We start from the raw sequence: 16,491 nt of genomic DNA, 5'->3' as shown, positions 1-16,491 counted from the left end.
TTAACCTATTTTCCCAGTTCGCCAACTCTGTCTTCATACCCTTGCAATTGCCTTTATTTAAGTTTACGACACTAGTTATGTACCCACATTTCTCACCTTCAAACTGAACATGAAATTCTATCATGCTATGATCACACTTGCCTACAGGATCCTTGGCTATAAGGGCATTTATTAATCCTATCTCATTACACATTACCAGGTCTAAAATACCCTGGTCCCTGGTAGATTCTAGAATGTATTGTTCTAAGAAGCTATCCTGAATGCACTCTATCACAGAATCAGAAAATTGTTACAGGACCGAATGAGGCCATTCAGCCCATCTTGTCTGTACCAGTTCTCCGAGTGAGCAATTCACTTAGTGCCATTCCTCTGCCTTCTGACCGTAACCCTGCACAGTCTTCCTTTTCAGATAACTGTCTAATTCCCTTTTGAATGCCTTGATTGAACCTGCCTATACCACACTCTTAGGCAGTGCATTCCAGATCCTTACCACTTGCTGCATGAAAAAGTTTTTCCTCGTGTCACCATTGCTTCTTTTGCTAATTACCTTAAATCTGTGCCCTCTCGTTTTTGATCCTTTCATGAGTGGGAACAGTTTTTCCCTATGTACTCTGTCCACACTCCTCATGATTTTGAATACCTCTATCAAATCACCCCTCAGCCTTCTTTTCCCCAAGGAAAACAGTACCAACTTCTCCAATCTATCTTTGTACATTAAATTCCTCATCCCTGGAACCATTCTCGTGAATCTTTTCTGCACTCTATCGAATGCCTTCACATCTTTCCTCAAATACGACACCCAGAACTGGACATAATATTCCAGTTGAGGTTGAATCAATGTTTTATACAAGTTTAACATAACGTCCCCGCTCTTGTGCCCCTATTAATAAAGCCTAGGATACTCTACGCTTTATTAACTGCTCTCTCAACCTGTTCTGCCATATATACACCCAGGTCCCTCTGCTCCTGCACCCCCTTTAGATTTGTACCCTTTATTTTATATTGTCTCTCCATGTTCTTCCTACCAAAATGAATCACTTCACATTTCTCCGTATTGAACTTCATCTGTCACTTGTTGGTGCATTTCACCAATTTGTCTATGTCCTTTTGAAGTTCCACGTATATTCCTCACAGTGCACAATGCTTCCAAGTTTTGTATCATCTGCAAATTTTGTAATTGTGCCCTGTACACCAAGGGCTAGGCCATTAATATATATCAGGAACAGCGAGGGCTCTAATATTGACCCCTGGGGAACTCCACTACAGTTCTTCTTCCAGTCCAAAAAAAATCCATTAACCACTGCTCTCTGTTTCCTATCATTCAGCCAATTTCATATCCATCTTGCTACTGTCCCTTTTATTCCATGAGCTGTAACTTTGCTCACAAGTCTGTTGTGCGGCACTGTATCAAATGCATTTTGAAAGTCCATGTAAACCACATCAACAGCATTTCCCTCAGCAACTCTCTCTGTTACCACTTCAAAAAACTCCAGAAAATTAGTTAATCTCGATTTTCCCTTAACAAATCCATGCTGGCTTTCCTTAATTAACCCAAATTTGTCCAAGTGACTATTAATTTTGTCCGGAATGATTGTTTCTAGAAGTTTCCTTACCACCGAGGTTAAACTGACTGGCCTGTCGTTCCTGGGCTTATCATTACACCCTTTTTTGAACAATAGTGTAACATTTGCAATTTTGCAGTCCTCTGGCACCGCCCTGAGCCTAAGGAAGACTGGAAAATTATGGCCAGTGCCTCCACAATGTCCATTCTCACTTCCCTCAGTATCAATCGTCTGGGCCCCGACGAGGGGGCAGAGGTCAATCAGGAGGATGGTAGGATGTGCACTAGCAGGGATGGCAGGAGCTGCTGGGGGGCCCTTTGTGGAGCACAGAGTGCCCAATCAGAATGCCCCCCCCCCCCCCCCCACCACCACCACCAGGGCCCGCAAGGAAGATACAAAGCAGCTTCAAGGGGATATGGACAGACTTAGTGAGTGGGCAGGAACATGGCAGATGGAATATAATGTGGAAAAATGTGAGGTTATCCACTTGGTAGGAGGAACAGATGTGCAGAATATTTCTGAAATGATAAGAGATTAGAAAGTGTAGATGTACAAAGGGACCTGGGTGTCTTCATCAATAAGACGCTGAAAGCTAACATGCAAGTGCAGCAAAGCAATTAAGGCTAATAGTATGTTAGCCTTTATCGCAAGAGGATTTGAGTACAGGAGTAGCAAAGTCTTGCTTCAGTTGTATAGAACCTTGGTTAGACTGCACCTGAGTACTGTGTGCCGTTTTGGTCCCCTTACCTTAGGAAGGATATTATTGTCATAGAAGGAGTGCAACGAAGGTTCACCAGACTTGTTCCCGGGATGACGGGACTGTTCTATGAGGAGAGCTTGGGGAAACTGGGCCTGTGTTCTCTATTGTCCTGAAACGTTAACTCTGTTTCTCTCTCCATAGATGTTTCCAGACCTGCTGAGTATTTCCAGCACTTTCTGTTCTTTATCTCAGATTTCCAGCATCTGTAGTATTTTGCTTTTAATATAATTGTGCATTGTATATTCCTCTGACTATATGGCTAAAAACACAGCTAAAAGGGATCTAAGATTCATCCTGTTTCAATCATAAAAATTTGAACATATGTATCTTTTCATGTGAAATTTCAGTCGGCCTGTACTAACAAATTCAAATTCGTTTCTGTGAACTAGTGTTTGTTTAACAGTTCTTCCATCATTGGTACAAATTCGATATTTTCTCGAGTTCATTGATACTGATCACTTCCATTGGTCGGACCAATTTTTAACTCCATCTACTGCAGCAGCAGCACTTTCCCAAGGCTTCTACCAATTGATGCCATAACTTCAGTAGAAGATTGGTGGAAAGTTTGTTTACGTGGCATAAACAGGGTCTCTGATAATCCTATCCTGAAATTACGATGTGTCCTGCGGGAGAACTCCTAGAAATTCCTGGCAATGAAATTTTATAGCTTCCTGTAGGATTGTGGAAAAGTTACACGGCTAAGGATGAAACATAGGGCAAGAGAAGTAGAGCAGAAGACAGATAGTTCCAGTATTCATGCAGGGAACTTACTGAACTGAAAGAGTGCCAATTGTTGTGGACATGGTGAAAAACAACTTACTGGTTTAGACAGTGCTCCCAGCGCCAGTTAATTGTTGTTGCTATAGATGTCAGCTGTGGTTCAGTGACCTTTGACTTAGAAGGTTGTGAGCTCAAGTCCCACACCAGAGACTTGAACACAAAATGTGGGGTGATAGTCCAGTACAATACTGAGTGGATGCTGCCTTTCAGGTAAGATGTTAAACTGAGGCCCCTTTTGCATTTCTATTGGTTCAGTTACTGTGCTTTGTCATTTTAGTGTTTAGGCTGCAGTTTTATCAATATAAACTTGAATTGTATAAAGTACAGTTTATTGGATAAACTTCAGCAGCCATAATAACACAAATAAAAAATATTGTTGCCTATTTTCACACATTAAGTAACTAAATTTACAATTTTTAAAGTATGGTTATAAAATACTTTGCTAATTGTTTCCTTGGTAGTTGAATAAGGTCATTTCACTAACATACCTTTCCTTGGGGATATGCTGAGCAACTGAAACAATGGGAATGAAGAAGCTGAAACCATTCACTGAGTTAGTTAAGATAAGGCCACAAAAAGACTCATTGTTAATCATCACGATCAACCAAGTACTCATCAGTAATCAAGTAAATTTACATTCACCGAATTGATTTTTTTTCATTGACATTTCAATTAATCCCTTCCCTACGTCTATAAACCTACGGATTTGTTGCTGAAGGACTGGCTGAGTCAAAAATGACGTTCCCTGCTCTTTAGACATGACTTAACTCTCTTTCCTGACTCCCTAATGATTTACTGGTAAAGGCACCGATCTCTGGTTTGTGTGGAGTCTCTAATGATTTAATGACTAAAACAGTTATGGTGCATATGAGCATCCCTAATTCTTTCCTGATGCAGATTCCATTTGCTTGGATTCTTGCACAATGAAACACAGCAACTCAACCTTAAGGTCCTGGCAACAGCCAGTCTCAGCTTTTAGTCTAAGAAACCTCTGTGGCAGATTTGCTTTGCTTTGTCCTCTTAATAACAGGCAAGTGTGGCAAATCATGCTATTTATAAGTCACCACAATAACAACTATTTATATGGCACCTTTAATGTACTCAAATGTCCCAAGGCACATCACAGGAGCTTTATAAAGTAAAATTTAACACTGAGCCACATAAGGCAATATTAGGGGAGATGGCTAAAAGTTTGGTCAAAGGGATAGGTTTCAAGGAGTGTTTTAAAGGAGGAAAGAGAGGTAGAGAGTCAGAGAAGTTTTGGGAGGGATTTCCAGAGCTTAGAGTCTAGACAGCTAAAGGCATGATTAGCAGTGGTGGAGCAATTAAAATTGGGGTGCTCAAGCAGCCAGAATTAGATGAACGCAGATTATGTCTCAGAGGGTTGTGGGCTTGGAGGAAATTACAGAGATAGGGAGGGAATTGAAAACAAGGATGAGAATTTTAAAATTAAAGCATTGCTTGACCAGGAGCCAATGTAGGTCAGTGAGCACAGGGGTGATGGGTGAATGGGACTTGCATAGGTTAGGACACAAGCAGCAGAGTTTTGGATGACCTCAAGTTTACGGAAAGTAGAGTGTGGGAGGTTGGCCAGGAGTGCATTAAAATAGTCAGGTTTAGAGGTATCAAAGGCATGATTGAGAGTTTCAGCAGCAAATGAGCTGAGGTAGGGGCAGAGTCTGGCAATGTTATGGAGGTGGACGAACAGTCTAACTCAGCCCCAGTTGTCAGGGAGAGGGATGGAGTCAGTAGCTGGGATTGGAGTCATGGTGGGGACTGGAGACAGTAGCTCTGTCATCCCAACATTGAATTGGAGGAAATTTCTGCTCCTCCAGTATTGGGTATCAGATAAGTGGTCTGATAACTTAGCAACAGCGGAGGAGTCAAGAGAGGTGATGGTGAGCTTGAGCTGATTGTTGTCAGCAAACATGTGAAAACTAACGTTGTGTTTTCAGATGATGTCACTGAGGTGCAATGTGTAGATGAGAAATAGGAGGGGGTCAAGGATAAATGCTTGGGAGACACCAGAGGTAATGGTGCAGGAGCTGGAAGAGAAGCCATTACAAGTGATTCTTTGGCTACGATTAGATAGATAAGAATGTAACCAAGCAAATGAAGTCCCACCCAGTTGGACAACGATGTAGAGGCGTTGGAGGAGGATGGTGTCAACTGTGTCAAAGGCTGCAGACAGGTCGAGAAGGACGAGAAAGGAAAGTTGAACTTTGTCACAGTCTCTCGGATTGTTATTTGTGACTTTGATAAGAGCTGGTTCAGTATTGTGGCAGGAGCAGAAACCTGACTGGAGGGATTCAAACATAGAGTTCCGGGAAAGATGGGTACAGATTTTGGAGGCAACAACACATTCAAGGGCCTTGGAGAGGAAAGGAAGGTTGGAGATGGGGCGGTAGTTTTGAAGGACAATGGGGTTAAGAGTTGTTTTTTTGAGAGGGGTGATGATGGCTAATTTAAAGGAGAGAGGAACAGGACCTGAATGAGAGAACTGATAACGATATCAGCTAACATGGGAACCAGGAAGGGAACTTGGGTGGTCAGCAGGTTAATGGGAATAAGGTCAAGGGAGAAGAAGGTGAGTCTCATTGACAAGATAAGCACGGAGAAGGCATGAGAGGAGATAAGAGAGAAACTAGAGCAAGGTGTGATTTCAGGGCTAGGGCAGAGGTGAACTTTAAAGGAAGCTTGGCCCAGTGGGCTAGTGGAAGGAAGGGAGGCATTATGGGTAGCTGTTTTGATGATCTCAATCTTAGTGACCAAGAGGTCCATGAGCTCCACGTGCTTATTGTTGGACGTAAGGGTGGAGGAGACAGGGAGGAGGTGTTTAAGAAGCAAAGTGATTCCTGACAATGAAGCAGCCCGCTGGTGTCATCTGAGTGCGCCAAGCTGCGCACATGCGCAGCTACATCTTGCCAGGACTAAGTATGCGTTCGTGGGAGGGCATCATCGTGCATCCCCAACGTCATCGCATATCTGCGCCTGGTCCATCTTCGCACATGCGCAATAAAGCGTCATCGGGTATCCAGCCCCACACTCAGCTGGAGGAAGCGGCTGAATGGGAGACTTTGAGGCAAGACCTCTCCCCCCTCGGCAACTCGCTCCAGGCCTCGCTGCTCCCTCCCACTCCCCTGGCTGATTGTTCCTCGCTTTGTGCCACCCTGCTCTCCAGCCGCTCGCTCCCCGCTTCCCCACCCCCAGCCGCTAGCTGCAGGCTGCGCCGCTTCCCTCCTCTCGGCCACTCGCTCCTACGTCGCCCCTTGCGGCTCGCCTTGCTTCTTTGGGCGGAGCATGGAGACTGATGAAACATAGGAGCGAGTGGGCAAGAGGAGGGAAGCGGTGCGACCTAGAGTTAGCAGCTGGGGGAGTGTTGCGGGGAGAGAGCGAGTGACCGGAGAGCAGGGAACAATCGGCCAGGGAAGTGGGGGAGAGCAGCGAGGTCTGGAGTGAGCAGCTGAGGAAGGGGGTGAAAGCGGCCAGTGGGGAGGAGGGGGAGAAATCGAGTTGCCGAGGGGGGGAGAGCGGCCAGTGGGGCGGGAGCTAGGAGCTGCATTCGGGTGAAATCAGTCCTGCTCAGTCATATAAACAAATCACAATAACGAATTGGCAACACATTTTATGCTCTGTCCGATTTTCGATCGGGATGACAATTCATTATCTTACAATGGAAATTCAATCATAAAATTCCTTTTGTATTTAATAGGATTACTGGAATATTAAATAGATCCAAGGATTACAGTTAGTATCCAAGAACTACATAGTAGCATATTACTGGGCTTCCATCCAACTTAATGTAAGGTTAGTTTGTTGGAATCTAGCCATAAGCATTTCCTGTGATAAATTGAGCAGTGCCATCTTTAATCCTGACAGCTGCTTGAATGTTGCAGACATTGATGTTCCAGTTGAAGAGCCTACATTTGCGCATGTGCAAGTACTGCGCTACCTAGTGATTGCATTGTCAGCAAACACAGTCTTTAAGAAACAAAAACAAGAAATGCTGGATTCACTCAGCAGGTCTGGCAGCATCTGTAGAAAGAGAAGCAGAGTTAACGTTTCGGTCACTGACCCGAAACGTTAACTCTGCTTCTCTTTCTACAGATGCTGCCAGACCTGCTGAGTGAATCCAGCATTTCTTGTTTTTGTTTCAGATTTCCAGCATCCGCAGTATTTTGCTTTTATTACAGTCTTTAAGAAGACGGTTTGCAGTAGAGAAAAGAAGCCAGGGGGTTATCTTTGAAATTAGGATCATCCTGGAATAGTATAAAGTTTTGGCAGATGAGAGCAAGACCCAGTACTATTTTTATGTGGTCAAGCCAGATCTAGAATCATGGAATCATAGAATAGTTACAACACAGAGGGAGGCCATTTGTGTCTGTTCCAGACACAATCTCAGACAGTGCATTGCAAATACTAACCACGTGCTGCATAAAAAGGTTTTCCTCATGTCGCCCTTGTTTCTTTTGCCAGTTACTTTATTTCAGTGTCCTCTGGTTCGCAACCCCCTCTTGATCTCAATGTTTCCACCAATGGTAACAGTTTCTCTCTATCTTCTCTATCTAGACACTTCATGATTTTGAACACCTCTACCAAATCTCCTCTCACCCTTCTCTTTTCTAAGGAGAAGAACCCCAGATTCTCCAGTCTGTCCATGTAACTGAAGTCCCTTATCCCTGGAAGTATTCTTGTAAATCTTTTCTGCACCCTTTCTAAAGTCTTCACATCCTTCCTAATGTGTGGTGCCCAGAATTGGACACAGTACTCCAATTGACGCCAAATTAGTGTTTTATAAACGTTCATCATAACTTACTTGCTTTTCTATTCTATGCCTCCATTTATAAAACCCGAGATCCATGTGTCTTTTTAACTGCATTCTCAACCTGCACTGCCAACTTTTGTGATTTGTACGCATATACCCCTGGGTCTCTCTCTTCCTACACTCCCGTTAGAATTGTACCCTTTAGTTTATATTGCCACTCCTATTCTTCCTGTCAACATGTATCACTTCACACTTCTTTGCATTAAATTTCATCTGCCACGTGTCCGCCCATTCAACCAGCCTCTCTATGTCCTCTTGAAGTCTATCACTGTCCTCCTCAGAGTTCACAATACGTCCAAGGTTTGTGTCATCTGCCCATTTTGAAATTGTGCCCTGTACTCCCAAGTATAGGTCATTAATATATATCAAGAAAAACAGAGGTCCTAACACAGACCTCTGAGGAACCTGACTGTATACCGTCCTCCAGGCAGAAAACAACTGTTCGCCACTACTCTGTTCCTGTCACTCAACCAACTTCATATCCATGCTGCCATTTTCCCTATTAGTCCATGAGCTTCAATTTTTCTGGATAGTCTATTATGTGGCACTTTATCAAATGCCTTTTGGAAGTCCATATACACCACATCAATCACATTACCTTCATCAACCCTCTCTGTTATTTCATCAAAAAAACTCTTATCAAGTTAGTTAAACATGATTTGCCTTTAACAAATCCATGCTGGCTTTCCTTAATTAATCCACACTTATCCATTTGATGGTTAATTTTGTCCGAATTATTGTTTTTAAAAGCTTTTCCACCACCAAGGTTAAACAGACTGGCATGTAGTTGCTGGGTTTGTGACTAAACCAGTTGTTCGCCATATTCGCTCAAGTCTGCGTCCTTTGGATTAACAGAGCGGAGATGAGAGCTATACTAGGGGAATGGCGAAGGTGAGTGAGAGTAATGGTTTTATCGGGGACTATCGCATCTAGTGTGGATATGAGGGTAAGCTTAAGCAAATAAGTAGCTGCAAAAATATTGTGGTGAATGGAGGGCCAAAGGCTAGACAATTTGTATTTTGAAAGAATAAACCCCAATCCTACCTTCAGAATCCATAGATTCAATATAATTGATTGCTAATATATAGGAAAGCTGGATGACTAAATGCAGCGACCTTCATCCCACCAATTGTGGCCACACCTTCAACTGCCTGGGCCTCATGCTCTGCAATTCTGAATCCCTCTCCTCCTTTAAGACCCTTCTTAGACCCCACCTCTTTGACTAAGCTTTTGGTCCATTATTTTCCCTTACCATTCTCAAGCGTCTCAGGTGGAAGATGCTGTATAAATGTTGCTGTGGTCCCAAGTGATCTCTTAGCACAAAAACATTTGAAAGATCTACACAGGAAACTTTTTCAGCACTAAAATGTTAATTTACCTTTTTTGTATTTAAAAAGTATATGCTTTGGTAAATGTGATTAGATATTTTTGATTGAATTTAATGGAGGAACATATGCCTATCTGCAGTGGATAGTCTGAATGTGAACAGTGATGTTATTTTGTTATTTTTGTTATTTAGAGATACAGCACTGAAACAGGCCCTTCGGCCCACCAAGTCTGTGCCGACCAACAACCACCCACTTATACTAATCCTGCATTAATGCCATATTCCCTACCACGTCCCCGCCATTCTCCTACCACCTACCTACACTAGGGGCAATTTACAATGGCCAATTTACCTATCAACCTGCAAGTCTTTGGCTGTGGGAGGAAACCGGAGCACCCGGCAGAAACCCACACGGTCACAGGGAGAACTTGCAAACTCGCACAGGCAGTACCCAGAACTGAACCCGGGTCGCTGGAGCTGTGAGGCTGTGTCAGCATTTATTGCCCATTTCCAATTGCCGTTGAGTTGGTGCTGGTGCTTTTTTGAACTGCGGCAGTCCACGTGGTGTTGATACACTCACAGTGCTGTTCGGGAGAGAGTTTCAGGTTTTTGATCCAGTGACAGTGAAGGAACAGCAGTACGGTGTGTGACTTGGAGGGGAACTTGCAGGTGATGGTAGTCCCATGCATCTGCTGCCCTTCTCTGAAACAGTAATTTAATTGCTATGCAGATACCCAAAATGAATAGTAGATAGCACCAATGGAATTAATTCTCTTCACTGTTGGTTGCTACTGTGAAATAGAGTGTAAACAAACTACTAGAAAACTTTGAAACTTTTGTTTTGTGATATTAATAGTATATAAATATATCCATTTAACAGATCGAAGAAGCCCTTGCCGTATGGAAGCTGATGGTGGACCATGTCGAGGGCTTTTTTATCGGTATTTCTATAACAAGCAAACAAAAAGGTGTGAGGAGTTTATTTATGGAGGTTGCCTTGGAAACAAGAACAACTTCAGAACTGAGAAGGATTGCCAGAATGTATGCAACAAAACAAAATGTAAGTGAGTTCATCCTGAATCATTTCACTCCAAGCTTATTCTCTTCATATCTGGTGATTGTTCGGGATACACAAAAATGTTAAAGCTTATACAGGTATAAGACAATGCATCAAATATACTTTCCTAAAATATTTTACATTTATATTTTTTGTTTGGGCTATAGGAAAGAAAGAACTTGCATTTATATAGCAGCTTTCATTACCTCAGAACGTCCTAAAGCATATTACAGTCAAATGAGAAATCTCTGTTATAATGTAAGAAAGATGGCAGCCAATTTGCATGCCGTGCCCTAATAAATAAAGAGATAATCTGTTATAAATATAGCTGATGAAGGTAATGAATTTAACCAAACCCAGGGCTAGATTTTACCAGCCCTCTAGGAATAGGCTGGGATGTGGGGCGGGAGGGGGGAATAAAATAAGGAGGAAGGCAGGGATGGAGTGCTCATTGCCTTCCCAATGCCATGGAATTTTACCAGTGGAGGAGAAGGTTGAGGATGGCCTTCCTGCCCAGAGACCAATTGAGGCCGTTAACTGACCAATTAAGGGCCATTTAAGGGCCTCCTGCTGCTGCTGGCATTTTACCAGTGGTGAGGGGAGGGGGGGCCCTCCGCCACATGGGGAGGCCAGCCAGTAAAGGCTGGGGGCCTTCTTGTGGGCTCGGGTGAGGGGGGACCCTCCTGATCAGGCACCCTGTGGCACATGGAGGGCCCCCCGACAGCAAGGGCCACTCACTCGGGAAGACCCCTCCTCCCCTCACGACTGAACTCCACCACCAACGCCCCCTCCCCCCCCCCTGCCCTGCTGGGGCCTGCCTCCATGCTGGCTGATCCAGGCCTGCTGCAGTCCCTTCAGTGGCCACCACTGCTAGTGGTGCTGCTGAGCCTGAGAGTTGCCAGCCCTCCGATTGGTCAGCAGTTCTTGGAGGCTCGCTCCCATCTTTTAAAGGTACAGTAGCTCTGGCGCCAGGCAGTTAATTGCCTGAGCGCCAAAAAATGCGGCAGGGTGTTAAAGGCCTGCTCGGGTCTGCAATTTAAACCTGATGCAAGCCCGACAGAACCACATCCGACCCAGCCCGAGTCCTTTGATTTTTTTCCCGCGCCCGACCTGACCCGACCACCGGAATGAAGTTGATTATATTAAAGAGGTTGTGCTCTACCTTGGACGGAATCCCTCACTGCAGACTAGTATTGAGTCCAAATGCATGTTTCCCACCTTGATGTCCTGGCTGTCTCTTTGCCCCACCCGACCTGAGTCCAAATGCCGGACCCAGAAGAGCGACCCGACCCGAAACCAACACATGTCGTCGGGCCCGGTCAGGTTCAGGTCGGGTAACCATGCTCTACAGGGCATCCCCCGAATGGCCAAGGTGGGGTTGCCATTGATTTTCTGGCCTGCCATCAGGACTACCACCGTGGGTACAAAATTCAGCCCCAAATCTTAGTAGCAATTGCAGCTGCTTTTCTTAGCTCTGATTCCATGATTGTGTGCTCCGCTTGAGGAGTGACACTTCTTGAAAGCATAGGTCAAGGAATGGTGGGCCTGCACACGTTAGTTTAGCATCATTGATTTTAATAGACAGAAACATATGGTTTGGGAGTGTTGAATTTTCTAAGCTGCATCCTTTGCAAACACTATTCTTCATTGAGAAAGCAGCCTTCTTAGTAACAATTGTTATTTTAAGCAATGTTCATGTTTTGCAACCAAATAATTTCCTTGCAAATATTTTGCATCATAATTTGTGCGAAGATCAACATTGCCAATCGAAAATGCTGATCTGTCACACAAATTAAAAATTGCAGGTAAAATAAAATTGCAAAGTGCAAGTTCTTTGAATTGCTCTAGAACCCAGATTTATAGCCCTGATTTTAACTTGAGGCAGGAATTGGGCAGCAGGGATTGAGGCGGAAGGCCTGATTGCAGCAACATGAGGCCAGGGCAATTTTAACTCCCACCCACCTGAAACTGGCGGGAAGTGACAGCTGGCTGTCAATTGTGAGTACAATGTTAAGTGACAGAAGCCTGCTGCTGGGGACCAAAGGAACGGTCCCTGGCACTCAATTAAGTTGCTGGGAGGATGTTTATGAAGGCTTTATGATAAGGGTGAATGGGGAACCCTAAGTTGCACCCTAAGGTAATGAGGAAATCACTCTGTTTCCTCAGAAAACCAACCAAAGTCAGTAGTAGACTTTTGACCACCTCCTGCACCACTTCTTGTGCACCTTATAACATATAGTTGTATTATGCCATTGGCGGAGATCCAGGCTTAAGTTACCTATCGTTTTTCAAGATTTGTGTCCTAAGACAAAGAGAAGGTTAAATAGACAATATACAGTAAACACCTCACCCTAACAGAAAATCCGGAGCGGAACCCCGTAGGCGGTCATGTGTCACCTTTGGCATGTTACCGGCAGTTCCTGCAGCCATACTGGTGCCAAACGTCGTGTCCTGCACTCCTTTGGACCCCACCAGAAAGGCCGAGAGGGGGGTTTTGACGACTGGGCAACTCTCAACCTCCATAAATTTGCCCAGGCATGCGCCATGGAGAGGTCACTCCATAGTTGCCTCACAGCGACTAAAACAACACGGAAGGCAGCAGTTACGGGTTATAAGTCCAGATAAATTGGCGTAGAAACTGGGCGCCACGGGTTGCCTTTGTCGGTGGGAGAGGTCATTGCACCTCACTGGACAGCTACCGCCCGCCTCAAACCGGGCAGCCCCCGGTCAATAAGGTTCTGTCCCGCCACAGTCTGCCTGCTTCAATGGGTGCTTGGAGCTCAGGGTCATTGCCCGAAAGGTGGACTGATACACCGCACCAAACAACATGAAAAAAGGAAAGAAGGTACCAGCCCTTCGCTTTGCAAGCTGGAACGTCAGAACTATGTGTCCTGGCCTGTCGGAAGACCTTACACAAATCAACGATTCTCGGAAGACCGCCATCATTAACAACGAGCTCAGTAGATTCAATGTGGACATTGCAGCACTTCAGGAGACTCGCCTCCCCGCGAGTGGCTCTCTAGCAGAGCAAGACTACACCTTCTTCTGGCAGGGCAGGGATCCTGAAGAACCAAGACAGCATGGAGTGGGCTTCGCCATCAGAAACTCCTTGCTCAGCATGATAGAGCCTCCCTCAAATGGCTCGGAACGCATACTGTCCATCCGACTGCTCACCACCTCTGGTCCAGTACACCTACTCAGCATCTATGCTCCAACACTCTGCTCCGCACCTGAAGCTAAAGACCAGTTCTATGAACAACTCCATAACATCATTAGCAGCATCCCCAACACCGAACACCTATTCCTGCTGGGGGACTTTAATGCCAGGGTTGGGGCCGACCATGACTCATGGCCCTCCTGCCTTGGGCGCTATGGCGTTGGAAGGATGAATGAGAACGGGCAGAGACTGCTTGAGTTGTGTACATATCATAACCTCTGCATCACCAACTCGTTCTTTCACACTAAACCCTGTCACCAGGTTTCATGGAGGCACCCAAGATCACGTCGTTGGCACCAGCTAGAACTCATTGTCACAAGGCGAGCCGCCTTAAACAGTGTTCAAATCACACGCAGCTTCCACAGTGCGGACTGCGACACCGACCACTCCCTGGTGTGCAGCAAGGTTAGACTCAGACCAAAGAAGTTGCATCATTCCAAGCAGAAGGGCCACCCGCGCATCAACACGAGCAGAATTTCTCACCCACAGCTGTTACAAAAATTTCTAAATTCACTTGTAACAGCCCTTCAAAACACTCCCACAGGGGATGCTGAGAACAAGTGGGCCCACATCAGAGACGCCATCTATGAGTCAGCTTTGACCACCTACGGCAAAAGTGCGAAGAGAAATGCAGACTGGTTTCAATCTCATAATGAAGAGCTGGAACCTGTCATAGCCGCGAAGCGCATTGCACTCTTGAACTACAAGAAAGCCCCCAGCGATTTAACATCCGCAGCACTTAAAGCAGCCAGAAGTACTGCACAAAGAACAGCTAGGCGTTGCGCAAACGACTACTGGCAACACCTATGCAGTCATATTCAGCTGGCCTCAGACACCGGAAACATCAGAGGAATGTATGATGGCATGAAGAGAGCTCTTGGGCCAACCATCAAGAAGATCACCCCCCTCAAATCTAAATCGGGGGACATAATCACTGACCAACGCAAACAGATGGACCGCTGGGTTGAGCACTACCTAGAACTGTACTCCAGGGAGAATGCTGTCACTGAGACTGCCCTCAATGCAGCCCAGCCTCTACCAGTCATGGATGAGCTGGACATACAGCCAACCAAATCGGAACTCAGTGATGCCATTGATTCCCTAGCCAGCGGAAAAGCCCCTGGGAAGGACAGCATTACCCCTGAAATAATCAAGAGTGCCAAGCCTGCTATACTCTCAGCACTACATGAACTGCTATGCCTGTGCTGGGACGAGGGAGCAGTACCCCAGGACATGCGCGATGCCAACATCATCACCCTCTATAAAAACAAAGGTGACCGCGGTGACTGCAACAACTACCGTGGAATCTCCCTGCTCAGCATAGTGGGGAAAGTCTTTGCTCGAGTCGCTCTGAACAGGCTCCAGAAGCTGGCCGAGCGCGTCTACCCTGAGGCACAGTGTGGCTTTCGTGCAGAGAGATCGACTATTGACATGCTGTTCTCCCTTCGTCAGATACAGGAGAAATGCCGTGAACAACAGATGCCCCTCTACATTGCTTTCATTGATCTCACCAAAGCCTTTGACCTCGTCAGCAGACGTGGTCTCTTCAGACTACTAGAAAAGATCGGATGTCCACCAAAGCTACTAAGTATCATCACCTCATTCCATGACAATATGAAAGGCACAATTCAACATGGTGGCTCCTCATCAGAGCCCTTTCCTATCCTGAGTGGTGTGAAACAGGGCTGTGTTCTCGCACCCACACTTTTTGGGATTTTCTTCTCCCTGCTGCTTTCACATGCGTTCAAATCCTCTGAAGAAGGAATTTTCCTCCACACAAGATCAGGGGGCAGGTTGTTCAACCTTGCCCGTCTAAGAGCGAAGTCCAAAGTACGGAAAGTCCTCATCAGAGAACTCCTCTTTGCTGACGATGCTGCTTTAACATCTCACACTGAAGAATGCCTGCAGAGTCTCATCGACAGGTTTGCGTCTGCCTGCAATGAATTTGGCCTAACCATCAGCCTCAAGAAAACGAACATCATGGGGCAGGATGTCAGAAATGCTCCATCCATCAATATTGGCGACCACGCTCTGGAAGTGGTTCAAGAGTTCACCTACCTAGGCTCAACTATCACCAGTAACCTGTCTCTAGATGCAGAAATCAACAAGCTCCTGGGTAAGGCTTCCACTGCTATGTCCAGACTGGCCAAGAGAGTGTGGGAAAATGGCGCACTGACACGGAACACAAAAGTCCGAGTGTATCAGGCCTGTGTCCTCAGTACCTTGCTCTACGGCAGCGAGGCCTGGACAACGTATGCCAGCCAAGAGCGACGTCTCAATTCATTCCATCTTCGCTGCCTTCGGAGAATACTTGGCATCAGGTGGCAGGACTATATCTCCAACACAGAAGTCCTTGAAGCGGCCAACACCCCCAGCTTATACACACTACTGAGTCAGCGGCGCTTGAGATGGCTTGGCCATGTGAGCCGCATGGAAGATGGCAGGATCCCCAAAGACACATTGTACAGCGAGCTCGCCACTGGTATCAGACCCACCGGCCGTCCATGTCTCCGTTATAAAGACGTCTGCAAACGCGACATGAAATCGTGTGACATTGATCACAAGTCGTGGGAGTCAGTTGCCAGCATTCGCCAGAGCTGGCGGGCAGCCATAAAGACAGGGCTAAATTGTGGCGAGTCGAAGAGACTTAGTAGTTGGCAGGAAAAAAGACAGAGGCGCAAGGGGAGAGCCAACTGTGCAACAGCCCCAACAAACAAATTTCTCTGCAGCACCTGTGGAAGAGCCTGTCACTCCAGAATTGGCCTTTATAGCCACTCCAGGCGCTGCTTCACAAACCACTGACCACCTCCAGGCGCGTATCCATTGTCTCTCGAGATAAGGAGGCCCAAAAGAAAAAAAGAAAGAACAAGAGAAAACAGGATCAGAGAGAATTAGTGCTGCAATGACATTATACACATTAACGATTACATAACTGTGCTACCTTTTGTGTAAAGATGTGACTA

At 45.7% G+C, this 16,491-nt stretch overlaps 1 protein-coding gene across 1 annotated transcript in view; it reads left to right on the top strand.

The window, feature by feature from the left end:
• Positions 1-16,491, top strand: part of LOC137371748 (carboxypeptidase inhibitor SmCI-like) — a 52,926-nt gene that overhangs the window by 15,522 nt on the left and 20,913 nt on the right. Inside the window, exon 3 of the mRNA XM_068034591.1 lies at positions 10,135-10,314. Coding sequence (XP_067890692.1) covers positions 10,135-10,314 — 180 coding nt within the window. The remainder of the gene's footprint in view (positions 1-10,134; positions 10,315-16,491) is intronic.

The sequence above is a fragment of the Heterodontus francisci genome, chromosome 7 (genome assembly GCF_036365525.1).
Source record: "Heterodontus francisci isolate sHetFra1 chromosome 7, sHetFra1.hap1, whole genome shotgun sequence".
NCBI lineage: Eukaryota > Metazoa > Chordata > Chondrichthyes > Heterodontiformes > Heterodontidae > Heterodontus > Heterodontus francisci.
The sequence above is the reverse complement of the archived record's forward strand: the minus strand, read 5'-3'. Positions and strand labels throughout refer to the sequence as shown.